The 20,684-nt window shown below is 31.9% G+C and overlaps 1 protein-coding gene across 1 annotated transcript in view; it reads left to right on the plus strand.

Moving 5' to 3' along the window:
• LOC145278789 (short transient receptor potential channel 7-like) overlaps positions 1 to 20,684 on the plus strand; it is a 570,160-nt gene that overhangs the window by 282,536 nt on the left and 266,940 nt on the right. The window contains exons 2-3 of the mRNA XM_080130690.1: positions 4,392 to 4,507; positions 19,067 to 19,225. Coding sequence (XP_079986816.1) covers positions 4,427 to 4,507; positions 19,067 to 19,225 — 240 coding nt within the window. The 5' untranslated portion in view covers positions 4,392 to 4,426. The remainder of the gene's footprint in view (positions 1 to 4,391; positions 4,508 to 19,066; positions 19,226 to 20,684) is intronic.

Raw genomic sequence — 20,684 nt, forward strand, 5'->3', positions numbered from 1 at the left:
GATTCAAGAATCGAAAGCGCTCGTGTGAATCATGGAACATTTGTAAATACCTTCCATCTTGAAGTTAAAAAAATCTTACGAAAGATCGAAAAAATGAAAAAAAGAATCATTAAGCAAGGTATCTCTGTTGTTTTTAATAATGTTTGCCTGAATATATATATATATATATATATATATATATATATATATATATATATATATATAAACCATATATAGTTGTTTCGTCAAATAAAAACTTGAAGAGTCTTCAAAAGATATGTGCCCGTATTCTGACAGTTTGAAATAAATGAAATTGCGAATATTCTTCAGTTTTATGTCTTCTGTTCATTATGTGGAATAATCCAGATCTCCGGAAGACTATCGCCAAACAAAAGTCAGTCACATGTTTGGATGCAAAGCCTGGAAGATTACGTCAAAGCGAAGTCAAATTTTAATTCCCTTGTCAGCGATTGTGACTCACATTTTTAAAACAATACATGGTTTGAATGTTGACGTCATCTGGGCCAAATCAAAAGCGATACAGAGAAAGACAGAGGGCGTCAAGACAGCGAAACGAGATGGTGCTAGCAACACATTATTCTTCATCACCACTACCAACACCCCCACCACTACCACTGGCGCGCACGCCATTAGACTTGCCAATTTGTCATTCGAAAACAGAAAGGTTATATTTTCAAATAAAAGAAATATTTTTTATAACCAGCTGTGCGTGTTTTTATTATCGCCAACGAATGTATAAATCGAGATATGACAAAGATTGGCTTTTTAGAAATTAAATAAACTTAAAACACATATGACGACCGCCATCAGCAAAATATAACAATTATGTTTATATTAAAAAAACAAACATCGGAGGCAATTATATATGCACCGTTTTACTATTAGATTTTTCGTCCTGAAATCATTCGAGAGAGAAAGATAGAAGCATAACCGTTTTATATATTAATGCTTTATTACATATCCAGTTTACAAGATTTTCCTAAAGGTTATGTAAACAGGCAGAAGCGAAGACTTAAACAATTAATTCAAAGCGTGAGTTCCCCCTCCCATGATAAAATGGTTTATGTAGAAAGCCATTCTTAATATGTGGAAAGAGGTGGAGATTTCACGTTGACATTGCATTTTGCAAGTTATTTTTGGTTATAATTTTTTCATCTTTCACGCTACCATTGAAACTTTTGAAGCTGATTGGTTGATCGCTTCGGAATCTTTGCGTAACCTGCTAGAAGATTGGCAAAGATTGGGTGTAACACAACCGGTGGCTCGCCCCCCCACGTTGTGTGCCGTGAATATTGAGAAAATTGCGAACAAATGAACGGATCAACGATTTTGGAGTAATTTTACCCATATAATGCTCTCTAAGGGGGCAACCAGAGTTATCCCAGAAAATCCGTTCTGGCAAAAATTTACTTTAACCATGACTAATGTTTATGCAAATTTCCAAAAAAGTCCAAGTGGTTATTGAGAAAAGTTCGAATAAACGAACGGAGAAACGGACTAACAGGAGTGAATTACTATGTCCAATCCCTCCTTTGTCAGGGGACCAATAAGTGAACTTAAATGTTTTGCCAACTTATATAGTTTTGAAATCGTCTGTCAATCTGAAAAGCAATATGTGCAGCACTGATTTCCTTGCACGTCCCGAACCCAAGGCCGTGACAGAATAATTGTTTCCCTCCGGTTTGCCCTCATAAAAGTTCACCAATTCATTATTACACTCTAACTCATCTAATCTATTACATCATCTTTCTCAAACACTATAAGCCTTTCAAAAGTTCAACTGCTTCCTTGATAGAAACTGACCCGTGTTTATACTTCACAATACAACGGCCATTTAGAATTGCCTAATGAAGTCATAACTACGATAAAATTAAATCTAAGCATGTTGTAGTCTGTAAATTAAAAAGAGATTACCACAAACAGATGCAGTGCAAACAAAATAATTGACCGCTCAGATGCTGGATCATAAGTTGTTGCAAAAAGTTTAGCTGTATTTACATTCTTAATTGATTATATTTTTTAAATTGCATGTTTTGTGTCACTTTAACTTCTGGTTAAGCAAACGTTTTGTTAAAACAACACACAAGAAATCATTTTTTTTTTTGCTCTTATTCACTCAAAAGAAGGCACATTGATCATAAAGAGACACTATTAGGGATCGCACTTATAAATAGCCTCTTAGTAGGAATGTAGTAAAGAGATGTTTGTTCGCATTCTAGTTAAATTTCTGTATGTAATTACAGTCGAAGCAAGAAGCAATGAGAAAATTCCAAAGTGTAGCAGTTCGAGGGAAGAAACTATACGAGTAGAATATTGGCAGGATCTAGGGATCTGAAAGGGCGGTATTTTCTTGCTTGTAAGATTAATTGGTGTATTTACATCAAAAGAGCACGAATGATACATGTTCACCAGAGCATATTCCATTAAACAGGTACAAATACGCAACATTGCGGTGATTGGACAGGGGTTGTTACTTACTTGACAGTTGAGTTCTAAGATTCGAAACTTTTTAAGCCTTTCTAATAGAAATAGGAGGGGAAGAGGAGGAGAAAGTAATAAATGTACCAGCCCAGATGTGGTAATAAATCCCGATGTTTGGGCTAATGGTGAGTCATTTTTACAGAAAATATATGAGAGAATTTTGAGAAGTTTTAACTGGATGAAATTATAACAATATAAGTCATGAAAAAACGACCAATAAACAGAACTCAAGATAAAATAAATTAAAACTATTATTATTATATTATTATTATTATTATTATTATTATTATTATTATTATTATTATTATTATTATTATTATTATGATTATCATCATCATCATCATTATTATTATTAATATTATTTTTATTATTATTAATATTATTATGATTATTATTATGATTATTATTATTATTATTATTATAATTATCATTATTATTATTATTATTATTATTATTATTATTATTATTATTATTATTATTATGATCTCCATGTAAATGCATTATTTACTTCATAATAGGTCCTCGATATGACCTTAACTTATATCTGATGGTGAGGCCCCAGCTTGCGGGCCCTGGGGAGTGTGGAGCTACCCTTTAATTGCCATTGCTCACAGGTCCACTCTGACCCGGAGTGGTAGTACCTATTAGGGTCTAAACTCTGGGTTAAATAGAAACCGACTTGGAAAAAACAAATATATGCTATTAAAAAATGTTTTCTTCAAAATCACTGAATTTGGCATTAAATAAGCTGAAAAGGGTTGATAAGCCGTAAAACAAACACAACCAAACAATAATTCATAATTATAAGTTCTTTGGAATTTAAACTTTGTGCATATTAAGCAAATATTAATATTATTAACTATTAGATTCAATTAGGTCTTTTACAACAGATGAGCTTGGTATATATTGCTCAATATTGTGATTTCATATACACAAAGGATGTAGCAGTTAGCTGTACCTCATACATTCTAAAATATTGTGATTCCGAACATCATCACCATCGCAATGGCCACCAATAAATCTCGGTTCTAATATTTTCTCTCAACTCTCAAACATTCAACTTCTTGTCTTCCCCAATTAGTACTATTTAAGTAGTTGTTCTCCGCATATGCAAATGAATGCGACCTATAAAAATTCTAACTATAATACTGCAGATAATATTTTACCTGTCTTTATATTTTAAAGCACAGAAATGTCACATTTAGTCGTAAGAGGTAGAGTTCGCAAATGACAATAATTCGTAGATAACCAAAAACAGAAAATCATTTTTTATCACAAATACAAGCTTGCTTCAGGCCAAGATCAAAGTGCGCCATAGGGGATCTATGTTATGGTTCTCATGGTCTGTCTGCATGTCGTTCCGTTCCACTACTGGACTGATCTGGATAAAATTTTGATATGAAATTTTGTTATATTTAGCTGCAACGAACTAAGTGTTAATGTATCCGTTCGATTACGAGTTAGAGAGGAATAAGTGATTACAGTGATTAGTCACCGCAATATCGTATTTACTTTAATAATTTTTTTCAAGAATTATTTGTCTGATCGTCTTGAAATTTTATATGATATTAGTTATGATTCGTTGCGGCAAATTAATTATTATCGTATCTGTTCAATGTTTACTGAGAGATTAATCTGTACTCATACGGATTAATATTTAATGCAAATATGAGCACAAACTTAACCATAATCATCCCTTATTTTAGTATAAAGCATTCATTCGAAGTGTATGAGTATTGTCCATTTAAAATTAGTTAAAAAGTATACTATTGTAATATAATGATTATTATAATAAGTTTACTTAAAAAACGATTTCTAATTAGTATTGACTTATTTATTGTCACAATACCAAACGAATGAACCATCAAACTGTATTTCTTTATAATTCACAATTATTTTGTGTTTTGCAGGTCGGCGGCGCATTGATAATAGCCTTGACGGCATCATGCCGTCAAAATCAACGCGGGAAAAACGGTCTACGGCGAGACTTAATCTTGGAGAAAAATGTAACGGTGTTGGACGCTCGGTAAGTGAAACAACATACATTGTCTTTGATTCTCTTATTATTTGTGATTAAACGAGGCAGCAATATCGAATCTTGTAAATCGGTAAAATCTGTGTCTATTTTCCGATGCTAAAGTAAATAGCAACACATAAGCTAACACAGCACGCCACATCCACGTACATGCACCTACATGTATACACCCACAAACAAGGATCAAATCAAGCATATCAAAACACCCACTCACGCATGCCATGTCCACATAAGCGCACGCGCATGCACACGCACGCCCACATACACACACTACCTGACTTAAAATTCTATAAACCTTTCACCAAGAAACAAACTTTTAACTAAATTTTTTTAACTAAAAAATATCCGAAGGCATCTGAAAATGAAGGGTTTCAATCATTTAAAGTGACTGCAGAACCTACGTCTTCTTGAACAGCACAAAACTAACCGACTTAAATATGCATCCAAATACCAGACTTGGGATGAAGAGAAGTGGGAAAATGTAATTTTCTCCGATGAGAAAAGGTTTAGCCTAGATGGTCCAGATGGATTTCAACACTATTGGCATGATAAAAATTTGTCCAAAGAGACTTTTTCAACTCAGCATAGTGGAGGAGGGCCTTTAATGATCTGGGGTGCTTTCTCGCCAGCTGGGACCCAAAATTTGTAAGTAGTGAAAGGCTGCCAGACATCATTGAAGTACATTTCAATGCTTGAAAATGCTTCTATCAGGACTGAAGGTCCACGTCTGTGTGGAAGAAATTTATTTTCCAGCAAGACAACGCGACAAGCACGAGAATACTTTTCTTCAAATAATATAGAATTGTTAGATCATCCAGCATGTTCTCCGGACTTCAATCCCATTGAAAATCTTTGGGGGTGGATGGCAAAAGAAGTGTTCAAGGATGGAACCCAGTATAATTCGATAAAGGAACTTTCTGATTCAGTTTTCAGTACATGGGATAAAATTCCTTCGCAACTGATAAAAAACTTAGTCGCAAGCATGCCGAAGAGAATGTTTGAAGTAATTCGTAATAATGGAGGCTATACTAAATAGTGAGACCCTTTTTAGTAATTTATAATTGCCTTTTGTTAGATAAATTATCAGTGGTCTTATCATTTTGACCAGGTGAAAATGTTTGTTTTAAAAAAAAAAATATTAGATTAGGGTTAAGGTTTCGAATGAAGTAGATTTCATTTTTTCCATCATATGTTCCCTTTTGGCAATGGTTTCAACCATTTGTTTGATTAAAAATTAGATAATATGCGTAAACGCTTACTTTCTTAAGTGGTCTTATGATTTTGACCAGGACTATATATATATATATATATATATATATATATATATATATATATATATATATATATATATATATATATATATATAAATTATTATAGCATCATTTTCTGTGGTGTTAGTTAACCTATGTATAAATTTAAATTATGTTCTTTCGTATAGGGTATAATTATAATTAAAGTAGATACATTGAAGAAAACTCGACTCTGTTTAATAATACATACACACCAACACACAAATATATATATATATATATATATATATATATATATATATATAGAGAGAGAGAGAGAGAGAGAGAGAGAGAGAGATAGAGAGAGAGAGAGAGAGAGAGAGGGAGAAATCACTGTTTATAAAACTATATACATATATGTAATATAGAGATTTATTCATTTATTCAGTAAGGGTATGCATCAATTAGAGGTGCAGGGTAAGTAAGAACACTTTATACCGATAGAGCTCCCCGTTGTGAGAGATTGAGACCCCCGAAGCACTGAGTAAGGCCGGAAAATTATGTGTAACCTAGCTGAAAGAATGACTTGAGTGTGTTTTGTAAAAGAGATGTATAAGTTTATTGTGAGAGAGAAATAACAAGAATGTCAATTAGAAAGCTAGAACGAAGTATAATTTCGTTCTTGGCTTGGCAAAATCCGACTCAAGAATGTCTTGCTTTTGAGTGTAAGGTTGGACGGGGGTCAAAAGGTCAATCCCTATAAGCGTGTGAATGAGATTGTGATCACAGATTTTCAGCCCGTGCAAGGCATCGGGACGTCCTCGAATGACGTGCTGATCGATGATTTGTTTAACGACTTAGCCCATAACCGCCCCTTCCCTCGATATATAAGCAAATGCCCGCGCCAAAATTAGCAGATTGGAGCCGAGTCTCGAGAGAGAACAATACACCAGGAAGACGTCAACTCCCTTTCGTCCATCGCCGCCACCTTAGAGAATGAAGAATATATTTCTGGACTGTTTCTGGTGTAACGAGATCGAACTGAACAATTGTACATATGTAAGACATTTTTAAATATCGTGAATTAACTTTAGTAGACTAGAAATCTCTGCGTTTGTTTTCTTTTAGTCTGCATGAGAAGCTAATTAATTTTAAGCTGACACCGGTATTGAGGCCTGCGACGTGGCCTGCGACGTGGGAGAATCTTGTAAAGGACGATTACGACTATTGCAACTTCGACAAGGTCAGGGGTCACATCTAGTGACCGGTGACTGGGAAAGGTTTACACCGTGATATTTCAGAGCCTAATGCTTCTCATCAGAAGAGGAGCTAATATGCTAGCTTATATTATAGGGAGATATAGGAAAGTGAATTGAGAGAAGCTACTTAATTAATCATTTGTATTAATGAGTTATAGCTATGTTTACTTGAAATAAGTGGTTTATCCTATGTCGTTGTATTTTAGAAGGATTATCTAAAGTTATAACAGTACTTAAATGAAATATAAATGATTAGGAATAATAGTGAGATAATTAATGTGAAGAATAAATTATAAGGGATAAAATATAGAAAGATGTTTAAATGAATAAGATTGAGGATAAACACATTGTAGACTAAGGGGATAAAATACAAGGAGTACCGGATGAATATATATATATATATACAAATATGAGAATTATATCGAAATAATAGGTAATAAAATATAAAAAATAATAAAATTATAAGAAATAAAAAAAGGGATATAAATTGGATATAAAAAAACAAATACAAGACTATAGATATACAAAGAGTCATGTGAAAAATAGAAAAAGAAAAAATAGAAATAAATAAAATGAAAATCCGATAACAGAGAAAAATTTCTTGAAATCCGAAGAGTGGATATTTTTTGCACTAAACAAGAACCTAAAAACCTTTGCAAAAAATCTCCACTCCTTATCGACATTAAATTGATGAGCAACATGAATTGGAACAAATAGATTTAAGACATTGTCAAGGCCGCTGCAAAAAAAGGTGTGCTGCCTCTAAAGTGTTAAATAATTGCTCACATCTGAGATTATTCTATATCTCTGTATATAAACACTCATCTCATGAATGGTGTAATCATTGTACTATATACCCATTCTTTCTTACATAGTATCTAAAGAAAGTCTTCAATCTAATTGATCCCGAACTATAAACGAAGCTCCAATCCCTATGTCACCTCCGTAGTATGTCATCGCTGCGTCTGTTTTACAAGTACTTTAATGGAACGTGCTCTGACAGTAATTGTACTTGCATCCCATTGACGTACATACACATGACAAATTTACCATTTCTCTGTAAATATCCTTTTGATACCGAAAATCCTTCCACTCTAACGAGTTCTTCTCTCAGACCACTGTAATTTGAAATTCAATCCTTGTTTCTTCCTTTCCTGATTGTAATTACAGAAGTTTAAATGAAAAAAAGTAAACAGACATTTAACTGATCAGTACACATAGTCCCAAGTAGTAGCCCTTACGTCCAAGTGGCGATATGCCTTGTTTGGGGGTCAACAAGGAAAAAACTACTATTTCAAACTAATGTATTATTCTTAAATGCTAAATTCAGTTGGTGGGTAGTGTAGTATCTGTTCTACTGTCATGATGCACGATCACATCACAAATTTAGGGCGACAATGTTGCATTGGTTCTGTTGCCATGCCGCCTACCTCAAAGATTAACCTGCTATTATGGGAAGGTGATGTAGTGTATATTTGTTTTTATGATACCTTGCTCCCAGTTATTGCACCCTTTTTTGGAGCGCTAGTGCAGTATATTTATGCTCGTTGTAAATACACACACATATATATGTTTTCTTATGGTTGCATATTTTTGCAAGTATTTTAGTAATATTTAGGAGGTTAAGGTTTAGGGTTAGGCATAGGGTGAAAGGTAGAGTTTCGTTAGAAGCAAATTGACGCAATTAAAACAACATGTAGACCGTCCTCTGGGCACCGGAAACGTAAGTGTCAGCTTCGCATTCCTGTCAGAACTGATAACGATTCTAGAATTGAGCTGTCAGAGATATTTAACGGTGGCAGACGTAGGTCATGGCGAGTCGGATATTTGAATCGGCTTCGTTAACGAATGCTGATTGCTTTGGAAATAGCAAAAACAAGAATAGTACGAAATTAGTAGCCGCTCCGAGAAAAAAAAATGTTTTACGACACTAAAAAAAACAAAAAAAACCCAAAAAACAAAGAAAAACAAGCCCCTTTGAGTCTTGTTATTTTTATGATTAAAATAGATTGCAAATAAAATATTCTTATCTTCTTTAGTTGCTATTAAATAAAAAAACAAGAACCAGTTGGTTTCTTTCCAGTATTCGTCAGCTATCTTATTTGCCAGTCCTTATAATATCTTATTTGTCGCTCCTTATAATATCTTATTTGCCAGTCCTTATAATATCTTATTTGCCAGTCCTTATAATATTTTATTTGCCAGTCGTTATAATATCTTATCTGCCAGTCCGTATAATATTTTATTTGCCAGTCCTTATAATATTTTATTTGCCAGTCCTTATAATATTTTATTTGCCAGTCCTTATAATATCTTATTTGCCAGTCCTTATAATATTTTATGTGCCAGTCCTTATAATATTTTATTTGCCAGTCCTTATAATATTTTATTTGCCAATCCTTATAATATCTTATTTGCCAGTCCTTATATCTTATGTAAAGGATAATGTGAAATGATGACCATTGATTGCCTATTATTTTCCCCATTTATTGGCGGCATTGGGTTTTGTTGAATTGCGATTACTAAAAATCTACTTTTGGATTTCAATGCTGGTATTGTTATCAGGTATAATAGGTTATGCGCTGGCTTTAATGACAGCCAATGTCCCAGTAGATCAATGATTGGCTAGATCAAGTGTGACATACCAAAGATTTGAAGTTATATTTCAGCCACAATTTTAGAAATGAAAAACAAAATCATTTAATTCATATAACAACTTCATTAAATGGTTTGTAAGAATAAAAGACTCAGTAATAAGTTCTATTTAATTCATATTTTGATAAAAACAATTGAGCATAGAATTAACTATTCACATACACACACATATATAGTCAAATATATGTATAGTATAACTTCTAAATACTGCATGCATATATACTAGCAGTACGCTTGGCATTGTCCCGTCGAACAATACGCTTAAATATGATATTTTAATTTATTCAGGTTGCGTAGTTATTACAGAATCAATCATCTACTGATTATTACATATTATGAGGAATAATTTGTCCGGTGGATTAATTCGCAAAAAATAAAATAAAATTATGTCTTTCATCAAATTCCGCCTGTGCTTGTTTACATAATCACGTCAGCTGATAGTTGAGCTCGATGATAAATGCCCTGGAAAAGTCACTTCTGGTGAATATTTAGTTTTAAAAACCGCAAGCAAAGAAATGATTTGCGACGATTTTAAATGATATCTCTTCTTTTATCGTAAATTGAACTTATTAACACGAAAAAATTAAAATGAAATGGTGAAGTGCACCCGGGCTAAAACATAGGACCATTTGATCTATCGTTGAATGCTCTAACACTGAGATATTTCTCCAGATGAATGTAGTTCTGCTTTTGTAAGAAGATATCATTTGCTGAGAATTGAATCTCCATTTATTTGCTGAGAATTATCTCTCTTGGTCGTTGTAACGTAACATATTACCATGCAAAAATTCTTTTTTATCTATGAAAAAGACTATTTTTAGAATCGGATTTTTTCGATTTTCGATACTTCTCGATGAATTACTGAACAAAACATTTAAGAACATTGTCAGACATATAAATTACCTTTGTGTAAAATTTGCAAAAGATTGGATCAGCCCTTTTGAAACCAATGAGAAGAGAAACTTTCACACGCGCATAAAATAACATTTATTAATAGTATATATATATATATATATATATGTTAAAAATTAATCTCTAATATACAAAATTCTAAACCTCCTTTTAACATTATATACATATATATATGTTAAAAATTAATCTCTAATATATAAAGTAACATTATTAATAGTATATATATATATATGTATATATATATATATATATATGTTAAAAAGGAATCTCTAATATACAAAATTCTAAACCTCCAATAAATGTACACACACAATTATTCGACGGAAACCAGATACACAATAAACCATAAAGTACAAGGATTTTGGTACGGACAACCTAATATATTAATTTAAATGTCGATTTCATAGACTGCATTTCTTGCAGTAAAAGAAAAAAAGATACATACGTAGGCGTGACAGCAACAACTTTGTTGTAGAGGGTAATCAGACACTTTTCTGACAACAATGCTATTGCCGAACACATTACAAAACAATTGCGACATTTTTAGTAGGCAACACCTTTATTCCTAAACATATCCTCAATAAGCACAAACTTCATATACTAGAAACTGGTCTCATTAAAGCAAAAAATAATTATCAACAAAATAAATTTAAATAATAGTGATAATATCCTTAAATGCCTATAACAGTACATAGAAACTATTCATATCGCGAATAACGTGAATTGCTGGCATAAAAAAACATAATCTCTAAAAATATCCTTTACTGATGACCAGACGATTTTTGTAAAAATTCAAATAAAATTTAACATACGTTCGTAACTCCAGTACTTTAAATGAACACTTTTCTTGAGTTTAAAACACAGTATATTTAACCTCTGGCATATTGTGGAGTGAAATAACTAACTACCGCTAGCGGTAAAAAAAGCAAGTTATTTGTGTAAACAAACAGAGCTTATGCGTTTGGACAATGTTAAACATTGTAAATTCACATACCCACCTTAGCATCAGTCAAATAGCATAACAGTGAGAAGCAGTAGGGTTGAGTTTCAATCCTGGCTTGAGGTAGTTGCTAGTCTAGCCGCACTGATGAACTGTTATCAGTAAAACAGTACTGTATGTGTGTGTATATATATATATATATATATATATATATATATATATATATATATATATATATATATATATTAGATATCCGATTCGTTGGCTGGCATGTCCCTTGTGGGCTGCGGTGTCCTTTGGGCTGTGGAAATAATTATATATAATCTCTCACATTCTGAAAATTCTATAACAGAAATTGCTCGTTAGATTGGCTCCGCTGGATGGCGTCGTTCTTTCGAGTTCAAAATCCCTACTTGTGAGACATCGGCTTGGGGTTCAGCTGGTTGGTCTCTTGTTGAGATGAAGTGGGTCTATTCTACAGCTTGATTTCGTCGTGATCTATATTGGTTAACCGAATTTCTTGTGTGCGGGGCGTTTGCTCAGTTGGTAGAGTACTTGCCTCGCATGCAGGAGGATCGGTTAAAAATGAGCCCAAAGGAGGGCGAAACTCGAATCTTAGACTTACGGTTCGTTGGCTGGCGTGGCTCTTGTGGGCTGCGGCGTTCATTGGGCTGTGGAAATAATTATGTATGATCTCTCACATTCTGAATATATATATATATATATATATATATTGGTAAAATATATTTTTCAATTATATTTCACTTATTGTGTATACAATCCTTCTTGTTTAGAAGCTCAATGCATGGTAAATATAACCACAAAGCATATAAATATATGGATGCTAGGTAACATAATGGGGATGCGACATCTAGCGCGAGATTAATCGTCGCATCCTCATAATGTTACCTAGCACCCTCTTTACCCTTTACGTTTGTATACCTTCATTGAATAAATGAACCAATCTATATTTACCAATATATAGTTTTTGTGACTTTATTTTTATTCCTATTGTACTCATATATATATATAATGTTAAAAGTCTAGGTATGCTTCTAGAATAGTGATTTAAAGGTTATGAGAGTTTTTTGAAGCATGAAAAGCGATGTTACTTTTTGTATTTAATATTTTTATTGTTATTTTTTTATATTTCAAGCGGACCTCCGGTCTTTGTCACAAAAAAGTATCGAAATGAAAAAGAAAAAGGAAACCGTTGATGAACTGGACATTTCTAGTGTGGACAGCGTTCATTCCTAGCAATCATGTACGAAAAAGTTCACGTGAATTATTTTAACCGTTTGTGGAAGAGGATTGTGCTTTTTAATGTTTTTGTTAAATGTTGCAACATAAAAGTGTTTAATTCAAACGGCAAGAATGAGACGCAATTGATTTCAATATGTATAATGGAATTGAAATGAAATTGTTAAACGGTAAGAATAAAATTAATAGTTATAAATAATAATACTAATTATAATAATAATAATAATAATAATAATAATAATAATAATAATAATAATAATGATAATAATAATAATAATAAAACTACTGAAGAGGACAGAGTTAGAGACAATATCGGCTTTTTTAAAGGTGAGTAAATTCCCTCTCTCCCTCAATAAAGATGGGATGAACATTGATAAATAAATAAAATAAATAAATAAATAATAATAATAATAATAATAATAATAATATTTATTAATTAATATAATAATAATAATAATTATTATTATTATTATTATTATTTTATAAATATTGTCATTATTATCAATACACACAGAGTGACTTTCGAGCCAAATCCCGATACACTTAAGTACCTGCTCTGATATTATCCTCGGTCTATGCATAAATTTAGCATAACAATTTTCCTTCAGGACCGAGACTATTTGTATTCTCATTTAATTATTAACTAATATTAATTTTATTATTATTATTATTATTATTATTATTATTATTATTATTATTATTATTATTATTATTATTATTATTTATTTATTTATCAATGTTCTCCCATCTTTATTGAGGGAGAGAGGGAATTTACTCACCTTTAAAAAAGCCGACATTGTCTCTAACTCTGTCCTCTTCAGTAGTTTTATTATTATTATTATTATTATTATTATTATTATTATTATTATTCATAACTATTAATTACTTTATTTTTACCGTTTAATAATTTCATTTCAATTCCATTATACATCGAAATCAATTACGTCTCATTTTTGCCGCTTGAATTAAACGCTTTTACGTTGCAACATTAAACAAACATTAAAAATCTTCTTCCACAAACGGTTAAAATAATTCACGTGAACTTTTTCGTACATGATTGCTAGGAATGAACACTACACTACAAATTTCCCGTTCATCAACGGCTTTCTTTTTCTTTTTCTTTTTCTTTTTCATTTCCATACCTTTTTGTGACCAAGAGCAGAGGTCCGCTTAAAATATGAAAAATAACAATAAAAATATTAAATACAAAAAGTAACATTGTTTTTTTATGCTTCAAAAACTCATCATAACCTTTGAATCACTATATATATATATATATATATATATATATATATATATATATATATATATATATATATTAAGTGGTTTTAAATTTTTGTTCAGCAGTATGTATATATATATATATATATATATATATATATATATATATACTGCTGAACAAAAATTTAAGACCTCTTAAAAATCTTTAAAAAGAAACCTATTTTTTAAAGGATAGATTTTAAACTCTTCCGACGTAACGTTACTAATACTACAATTTAAAGGTTTATTAGAACAAAAAGGTACATTTCAAATATTTTATTTAAAAATTTGCATACAGATATTGTGCGACGGATTTATACTCTGATTATTTACGACGAATAAAGGCTTGATAAACGTAGGTCATTTGCTCCTACTATTTCTGTGATATTTAAACCCAACAAATGTAAGAACTGCTTCTTTTTTTTTTTCGCTAAAAATGTTTGTAAAAAACAAGCCACTTTTATTTCATACTAAGTGGGGAATATTTAAAAAAAAACACGGGTTAAACATAAAATGAAAAATGCTCATTTAAGTTCAAGAAAATGCGTTTTTAAGTAAATGTTGATCAAAGAAATTGACAATGAAAATGAGCATACTAACAAATTATTTAATGCCTCCAAATTTTACTCTGTTAGTCTAAAAAAATTGTTTACAAGTTTATTTAGTGAAAAACAAACAAAAAACCATGTTTTTCCGTCTAGATAAAAATCGGTTGTTTCTTGTTATTCTTGACATAAGAATCCCAGGTTGCTTGAATGACGTGTCTAAATATTACACGAAGATTTTGCGAGAACAGCTGTCATGCTTTGTCCTTAATTTACCTTAATTTTACTTGCATATTAATAAAACCCACAATTAGTTCCAACTATACAAATCTTCCATCGTGAACACCAGTTCGTAACGGTGTGATAAACAGTTGTCTCATGGCGTAAACACCTAAAAGAAACTGCTTAATGTCCGTATTTTTGTCTATTGCTACAGAAAAGAGTCTTCCGGAAGCAGGGTAGATTAGGGGATGTGTCATACAAAACACTGGGCAACGTTTAATACCATCAATGCCTGTAAAGGCTCTATTCAGGGTTTGATCTCCATAGTAATGTGTGCTTTCGTGAGAAGAAGGATAGTACATTTGTAATAAATCTTATTTTAACGAATGTAATATCGAAAGTATCTTACATGGTTCGAAATCCAATGGAAATTCAATATTACAATTAATAATCATCTTATCTTCAAAACGTACTATAAACCTAGCCCTTATCACAGTAGCATATTTTGTCTTAGTAAAATAAATCTTCCATATGTAGTGATTTTAATTAATAGATGAACGCTTCGCGTTGTCAAAGTATTGTTGATTTTCCGGATCCACGTGGATATGCGTATGAATCCTTACCACAGTTCTTGATATTCCCAAATTGTCACTCATTTGGTATTGGCCAAGTTCAACATTCCTAAGTTTCGATAATCTAATGAGAATGAATAAAGTCAACGTGATGATGCCATATATATCGAACTTGTAATTCCTCGAGTATGCTGTTTAGCATCAAATCCCACTATTTACATTAGAAACCTCAAATGCCAAAGAAAATTATTTTAATAACTTTTTCTCTAGCTGGTTTCTTTTATGATTCCTCCCTTATTTCCAATTTCCCCAACGATACCAATAGGCAGAAAGTTAAATATAATGTTACACGTATTTTTGCTGCACAACTCTCCACTTACAAACGTTCTATAAATCTGATCCCGTACCACAGTAATCACTTTCATTTCAGTTGCATTATGGTTTGTTTTTGAACCAGTTAAGACATCTTTCACACGTAGGATGAACGCTCTGCGTTGTTATCGAACTGTTTTTGATTTCCGGGTCCACATAAGTATGCATATGGATCTGAATAAAACGATTCGTCGAGCCGTGTAGCATTATAAAAAGAATTGCGTACAGAAAAATAAAGAAAATAGCAAACACAACTGATGTATTCTGGTTCCTCGTTTAATCTAATTAAGTGCTAAAGAGAGGGCATGACCAGTTTTACGGTTACTCATGAATAGCTTTGATGTTCAATGCATGTAATCTTGCAGACAAGCAATTATAAAGTCTAGTTACCGAACTGTGTGGTGTTTTTTATTGCAAAAAAGTGAAGTGAGCAGGTCATACTTCGATCACGTTCAACAAATCGGAAATGAATAAATCGATATTTCCAAAGCTCAGCAACATAAATTTTCAATCGTTTAACAAATTAATATAATTTCACTTTTGGTTTTTGGTTTTAAGATCAGACTTAATGCCAATGTCGTTAGATCAGTCTTAATTGTCTGTATTTTTGAGTTGAGGTGTTTTCATTGATTGAGATTGTCGGACTGACTTCCTCATCTAGGTTGTTATTGTCACAAGGAGTCTCGAACCCAACCCTTTATTATTATTACGGGGGTACCGTGTTCGAGACTCCTAACAAACGGTTCCCCAGTTCGATGCAAAACACCTGACGAAGGCCGGAGGGCAAAACGGCCGAAACGTTGTGACAATAAAAACCTAGATGAGGAAGTCAGTCCGACAATCTCAATCAATCAGTCTTAATGTTAAAATGTTTTGTTTTCGGTGAGTGTTAATTATCATTATTATTTGAATTATTCCTACAACCGTTTCGATATTTTATATTCGTCGATTTTTTTAATCAATGTAATAATTTGGTGAGGTTTTGCTCACTTGAACCTCAAATAAGGCATGTTGCCATTTGTAACATAAGAATTGAGTCTCACAGGGGAGTGCGGGAAGTTATGCAGCGAGATATCCGTTCATATACCATTTAATCTTTGCAGGTCAGTACAGTACAATAAGGGAAGCAGGAAACGGGGAAAGAATTACTCAGTCTAGCATTTCGAGTGAAAAAAAACTATTAGAGTAGAAGCTTGTCCGCTCTTTAGGGACTACAACAGTCAAAGGTAGATCCTGCTAATGATAGATGCAATAACCCAAATGTGGCAACAATACTACATGAATAAGCTTTCTAAAAATATGAAATACTCTTAGGTGTGCATGATTTCCGAGCAAGGTATAATAAGCGCACCTTCTTTACATCAGCATGACCTGTATGTATTTGTTTAAATTTATGCTGCGTATGAATGTTGAGACAAGGAGTTTGAAGGATAAGTTCTTGGAGTTTATGAATTATTTGCACAGATTGCTTTTGTGATATACAATGAGAGTGGCGGCATTTATCCTAGGCGGGCGAAACAAATTTCCTCCAAAAGGGGAAGCATATAAAGAATATCAAATTCATAAGCGGTTCTAAGTCGCGTGTGTATCCCGGTCCTAAGGTGTTTGCAGTTCTTGCATGAAAATATCGACGTCTTTGTACATAGAGCACCTGGTATTCCCAAACCGTCACCCAATACATACCGACCAAACTCAAATTTGTTTAACTCATTTCTTCTGCATTTCTTAACCCCGATATATTGATATGATATTTGCTTTGCATTCATCATATTTATTACCTGCATTTGGTCTGTTGTATTCTCTACCTTGATATACGCCGAATGGATTTTCCATGCTATCCATCAAATAACCATCATCTTTCTTCTGAACCCAAACCTTTCACATTCGTTGACTCTCAATTTTTTATGGTAGTAACAACATCATAAGCTTATTTTACCTGTGATCCTATTACCGAGCCAGTATCATCATCTTCAATGGGTAAGCATGACGGTGAATTATCTTATTTATTGTGGGTATGAAATGTTTATGCTATAGAATAATAATTTAACGGTCTTTAATTCAACAGTCAGTATCTCAGTAGATAATTTTCTAACTCTTTCAATGACTTCACTGGTAATGTGATACACACTTTTCAGTTTTGTTTTTTAGTATTAAATGTTAATTAAACCTGGGCTCAACTGGCGATTACTTACTTAAATTTTACTTCAACTGTTAAAAGCGACCGATAAGTAATATCTAACACGATAGCAAAATGTAGTTCGGCGTCAATGTTTATAGTTCATCAGTTCAACCTATTGTATTGGCTTCACATGTAAAAATAAAGATGTCCAAATGAACGCTTTTAACAATGTAAACATGTAAGCAGTTTTTTTTTTTATTAAATGGTAAATTAGTAAATAAATTAGGTAGAGCAACCAATTTTTAAAAACCTTAATGCACAACGTGACTAGAGTTTTTCAGTTTCTAGAGAATCATGTTTTTTAGGAAACACAAAATAATATTTTTAAATATGAATTTTTCTTCAAAATGCAGAATAATTGTTGAAGGAGGAAATGTTTGTGAGTGTATATAAAAAATAAATAAAATCGCTTGTTTGAACATTTAGAAAACGAGTGTTGCGTTTACGAAGCTAAGTTTCTTGACAACGTGTATTGCGTCATCCATAGAGATGAATCAAATTGTGCGCAATATATGTGAACCGCTTCATACTTACATAAAACCAACTATCTCCCCCTCATATTTTAAGTTATAAAATTTCAGGGGAAAAAGAACACGATACTTAAGAGAATACACACACACACACACACACACACACACACACACGCACACGCGCGCGCACATATATATATATATATATATATATATATATATATATATATATATATATATATATGGAGAGAGAAAGAGACAGAGAGAGAAAAAGAGAGATATTTTATAAATAAGTGACTTTTCTTCTCTTACCCTGAAAAATATTACGTATTAGTTCAAAGCGGACTATTCTCCTTAAAAACTTAATTTCTAATGTTGTTTGTTTTTCTTTTTGAAATTAAAATAATACGTAAAATCATTTATCATAGTTACTCAATCACGTGTAATGTGTCCTTCCGAAATTTAACGACTAATTTTTATCTTCAAATATATAAGGAGTAAAAGCAAAGCTGGATATGGTCTTATTCCGATGCTGTACTGATACCGTGCAATAACCTATTGAATTATTGTTTTCATTTGTTTTATTTTTTACTTTCATTTTATAGTTAATTTAATTATGATTGCGTTGAATTTTATGTTGTCTTTTGTTCTAACGCTGTCAATCGTTTCTTTCAGCTGACCGCTTTAGAGGAAGAGTTCATATACGCTGCGGAATTTGGTGACATTCCAACCGTTCAACGGATCCTTCAAGAACATACAAATTTTAATATCGATTACACTGATATATTAGGAAGGACGCCTCTTCGTTTAGCTGTTGGTAATGAACATCTCGAGGTAAGACTATGCCTTAATGTACTTCCTAGCACACGCCCTATGTATATATTTTATTTTTATAATCTATCTATATCTATATATCTCTCACTTGTTCTCTCTCTCCCTCTCTCTCTCTCTCTCTCTCTCTCTCTCTCTCTCTCTATATATATATATATATATATATATATATATATATATATATATATATTTGTTAAACAATAATTATTCTTTTTTACATGCACTATTGTTTGATGCTTATGCAATCATCAGTGTAGGTGTGACAACTCCTACTGGCCATGAGATTCAAACCCAGTCAAAAAGCCACATTTTGCTTCATTTGTTTAGCCAGAAATGGCCCTATGGCTAGAAAATAGACACCACATGAATAAAATGAATTACAAATTTAAGAGTGCGTTCCGTACCTGTTTTGGGCTTTTACTTTAAGATTTATGTAATGCGTGAAGTATTTTTAGCATTGAGCTGGGTTCATAAAAATATTTCTAGTGAAAAAGTTTGAAGGTTTTATAATTAAATGTGAGAAAAACGAAATACATGTTTTACGGTAAACAAAACGAAATGATGAGTTCAAAAGCCATACATAAACAAAATAGATATTGTATGTTTAAATGGGCGTTTACAACAATAGGAAAAATGAGGAATGTTCTTCAATATTTTAGATCTTTTGTAAAAACAAGGATTTATTAGCTGAGATATTGAAGCAGTATGAATCGATTAATTAAAAGCTGTGAGTTTCAGGGGTCGCGAAGAATCGTATTGAAAAATTCTCTATTTTATCTTAATAGGATGACGTGTTATTTATTTTGTGTGTCACACTTACATCCAAGTGACTGTCGTTTAATTGTTATGGACTTCCATTTCTTGTAATAAATAATTTTTACCAGGAATTCTTCATAAGTTTTGGTTTTGGTTTCGATTTTAGTTGATGCCACTAAAGTCGTTTATTTTTTATAAATAATTTTATCAGAAATTCTTCATAAGTTTTGGTTTCGTTTCTGTTATAAAGGCACTTAAGTCATCTATTTTTTTTATAAATAATTTTATCAAGAATTCTTGATAATTTTTGGTTTCGTTTTCGATTATAGCTGAAGGAACTTAAGTTATATATGCCATAAGTGTTGGTGTCGGTTTCGATTCAAGCTAATGCATCCAAGTCATATGGATATATCATTTTTATTTTTGAAATTACAACTTTATAATATATAAAAATCAATAGAACATTAACTATAATATAACTTTATACTATAAATATAATATAACTATAATATAACTTTATATTATATATATAATATAACTATAATATAACTTTATACTATATATATAATATGACTATAATATATGCGAAATCTGCAAGAATTAAAATATCATATTAAAGCGTACTTTACAACCGGGTAACGCCGCTTAGATAAATACTTTTGCAATTTAAACAAAAGAGTTACAATAATGCTAGAGCGTCTCCATT

The sequence above is a fragment of the Euprymna scolopes genome, chromosome 1 (genome assembly GCF_053919585.1).
Source record: "Euprymna scolopes isolate OS-2025 chromosome 1, ASM5391958v1, whole genome shotgun sequence".
NCBI lineage: Eukaryota > Metazoa > Mollusca > Cephalopoda > Sepiida > Sepiolidae > Euprymna > Euprymna scolopes.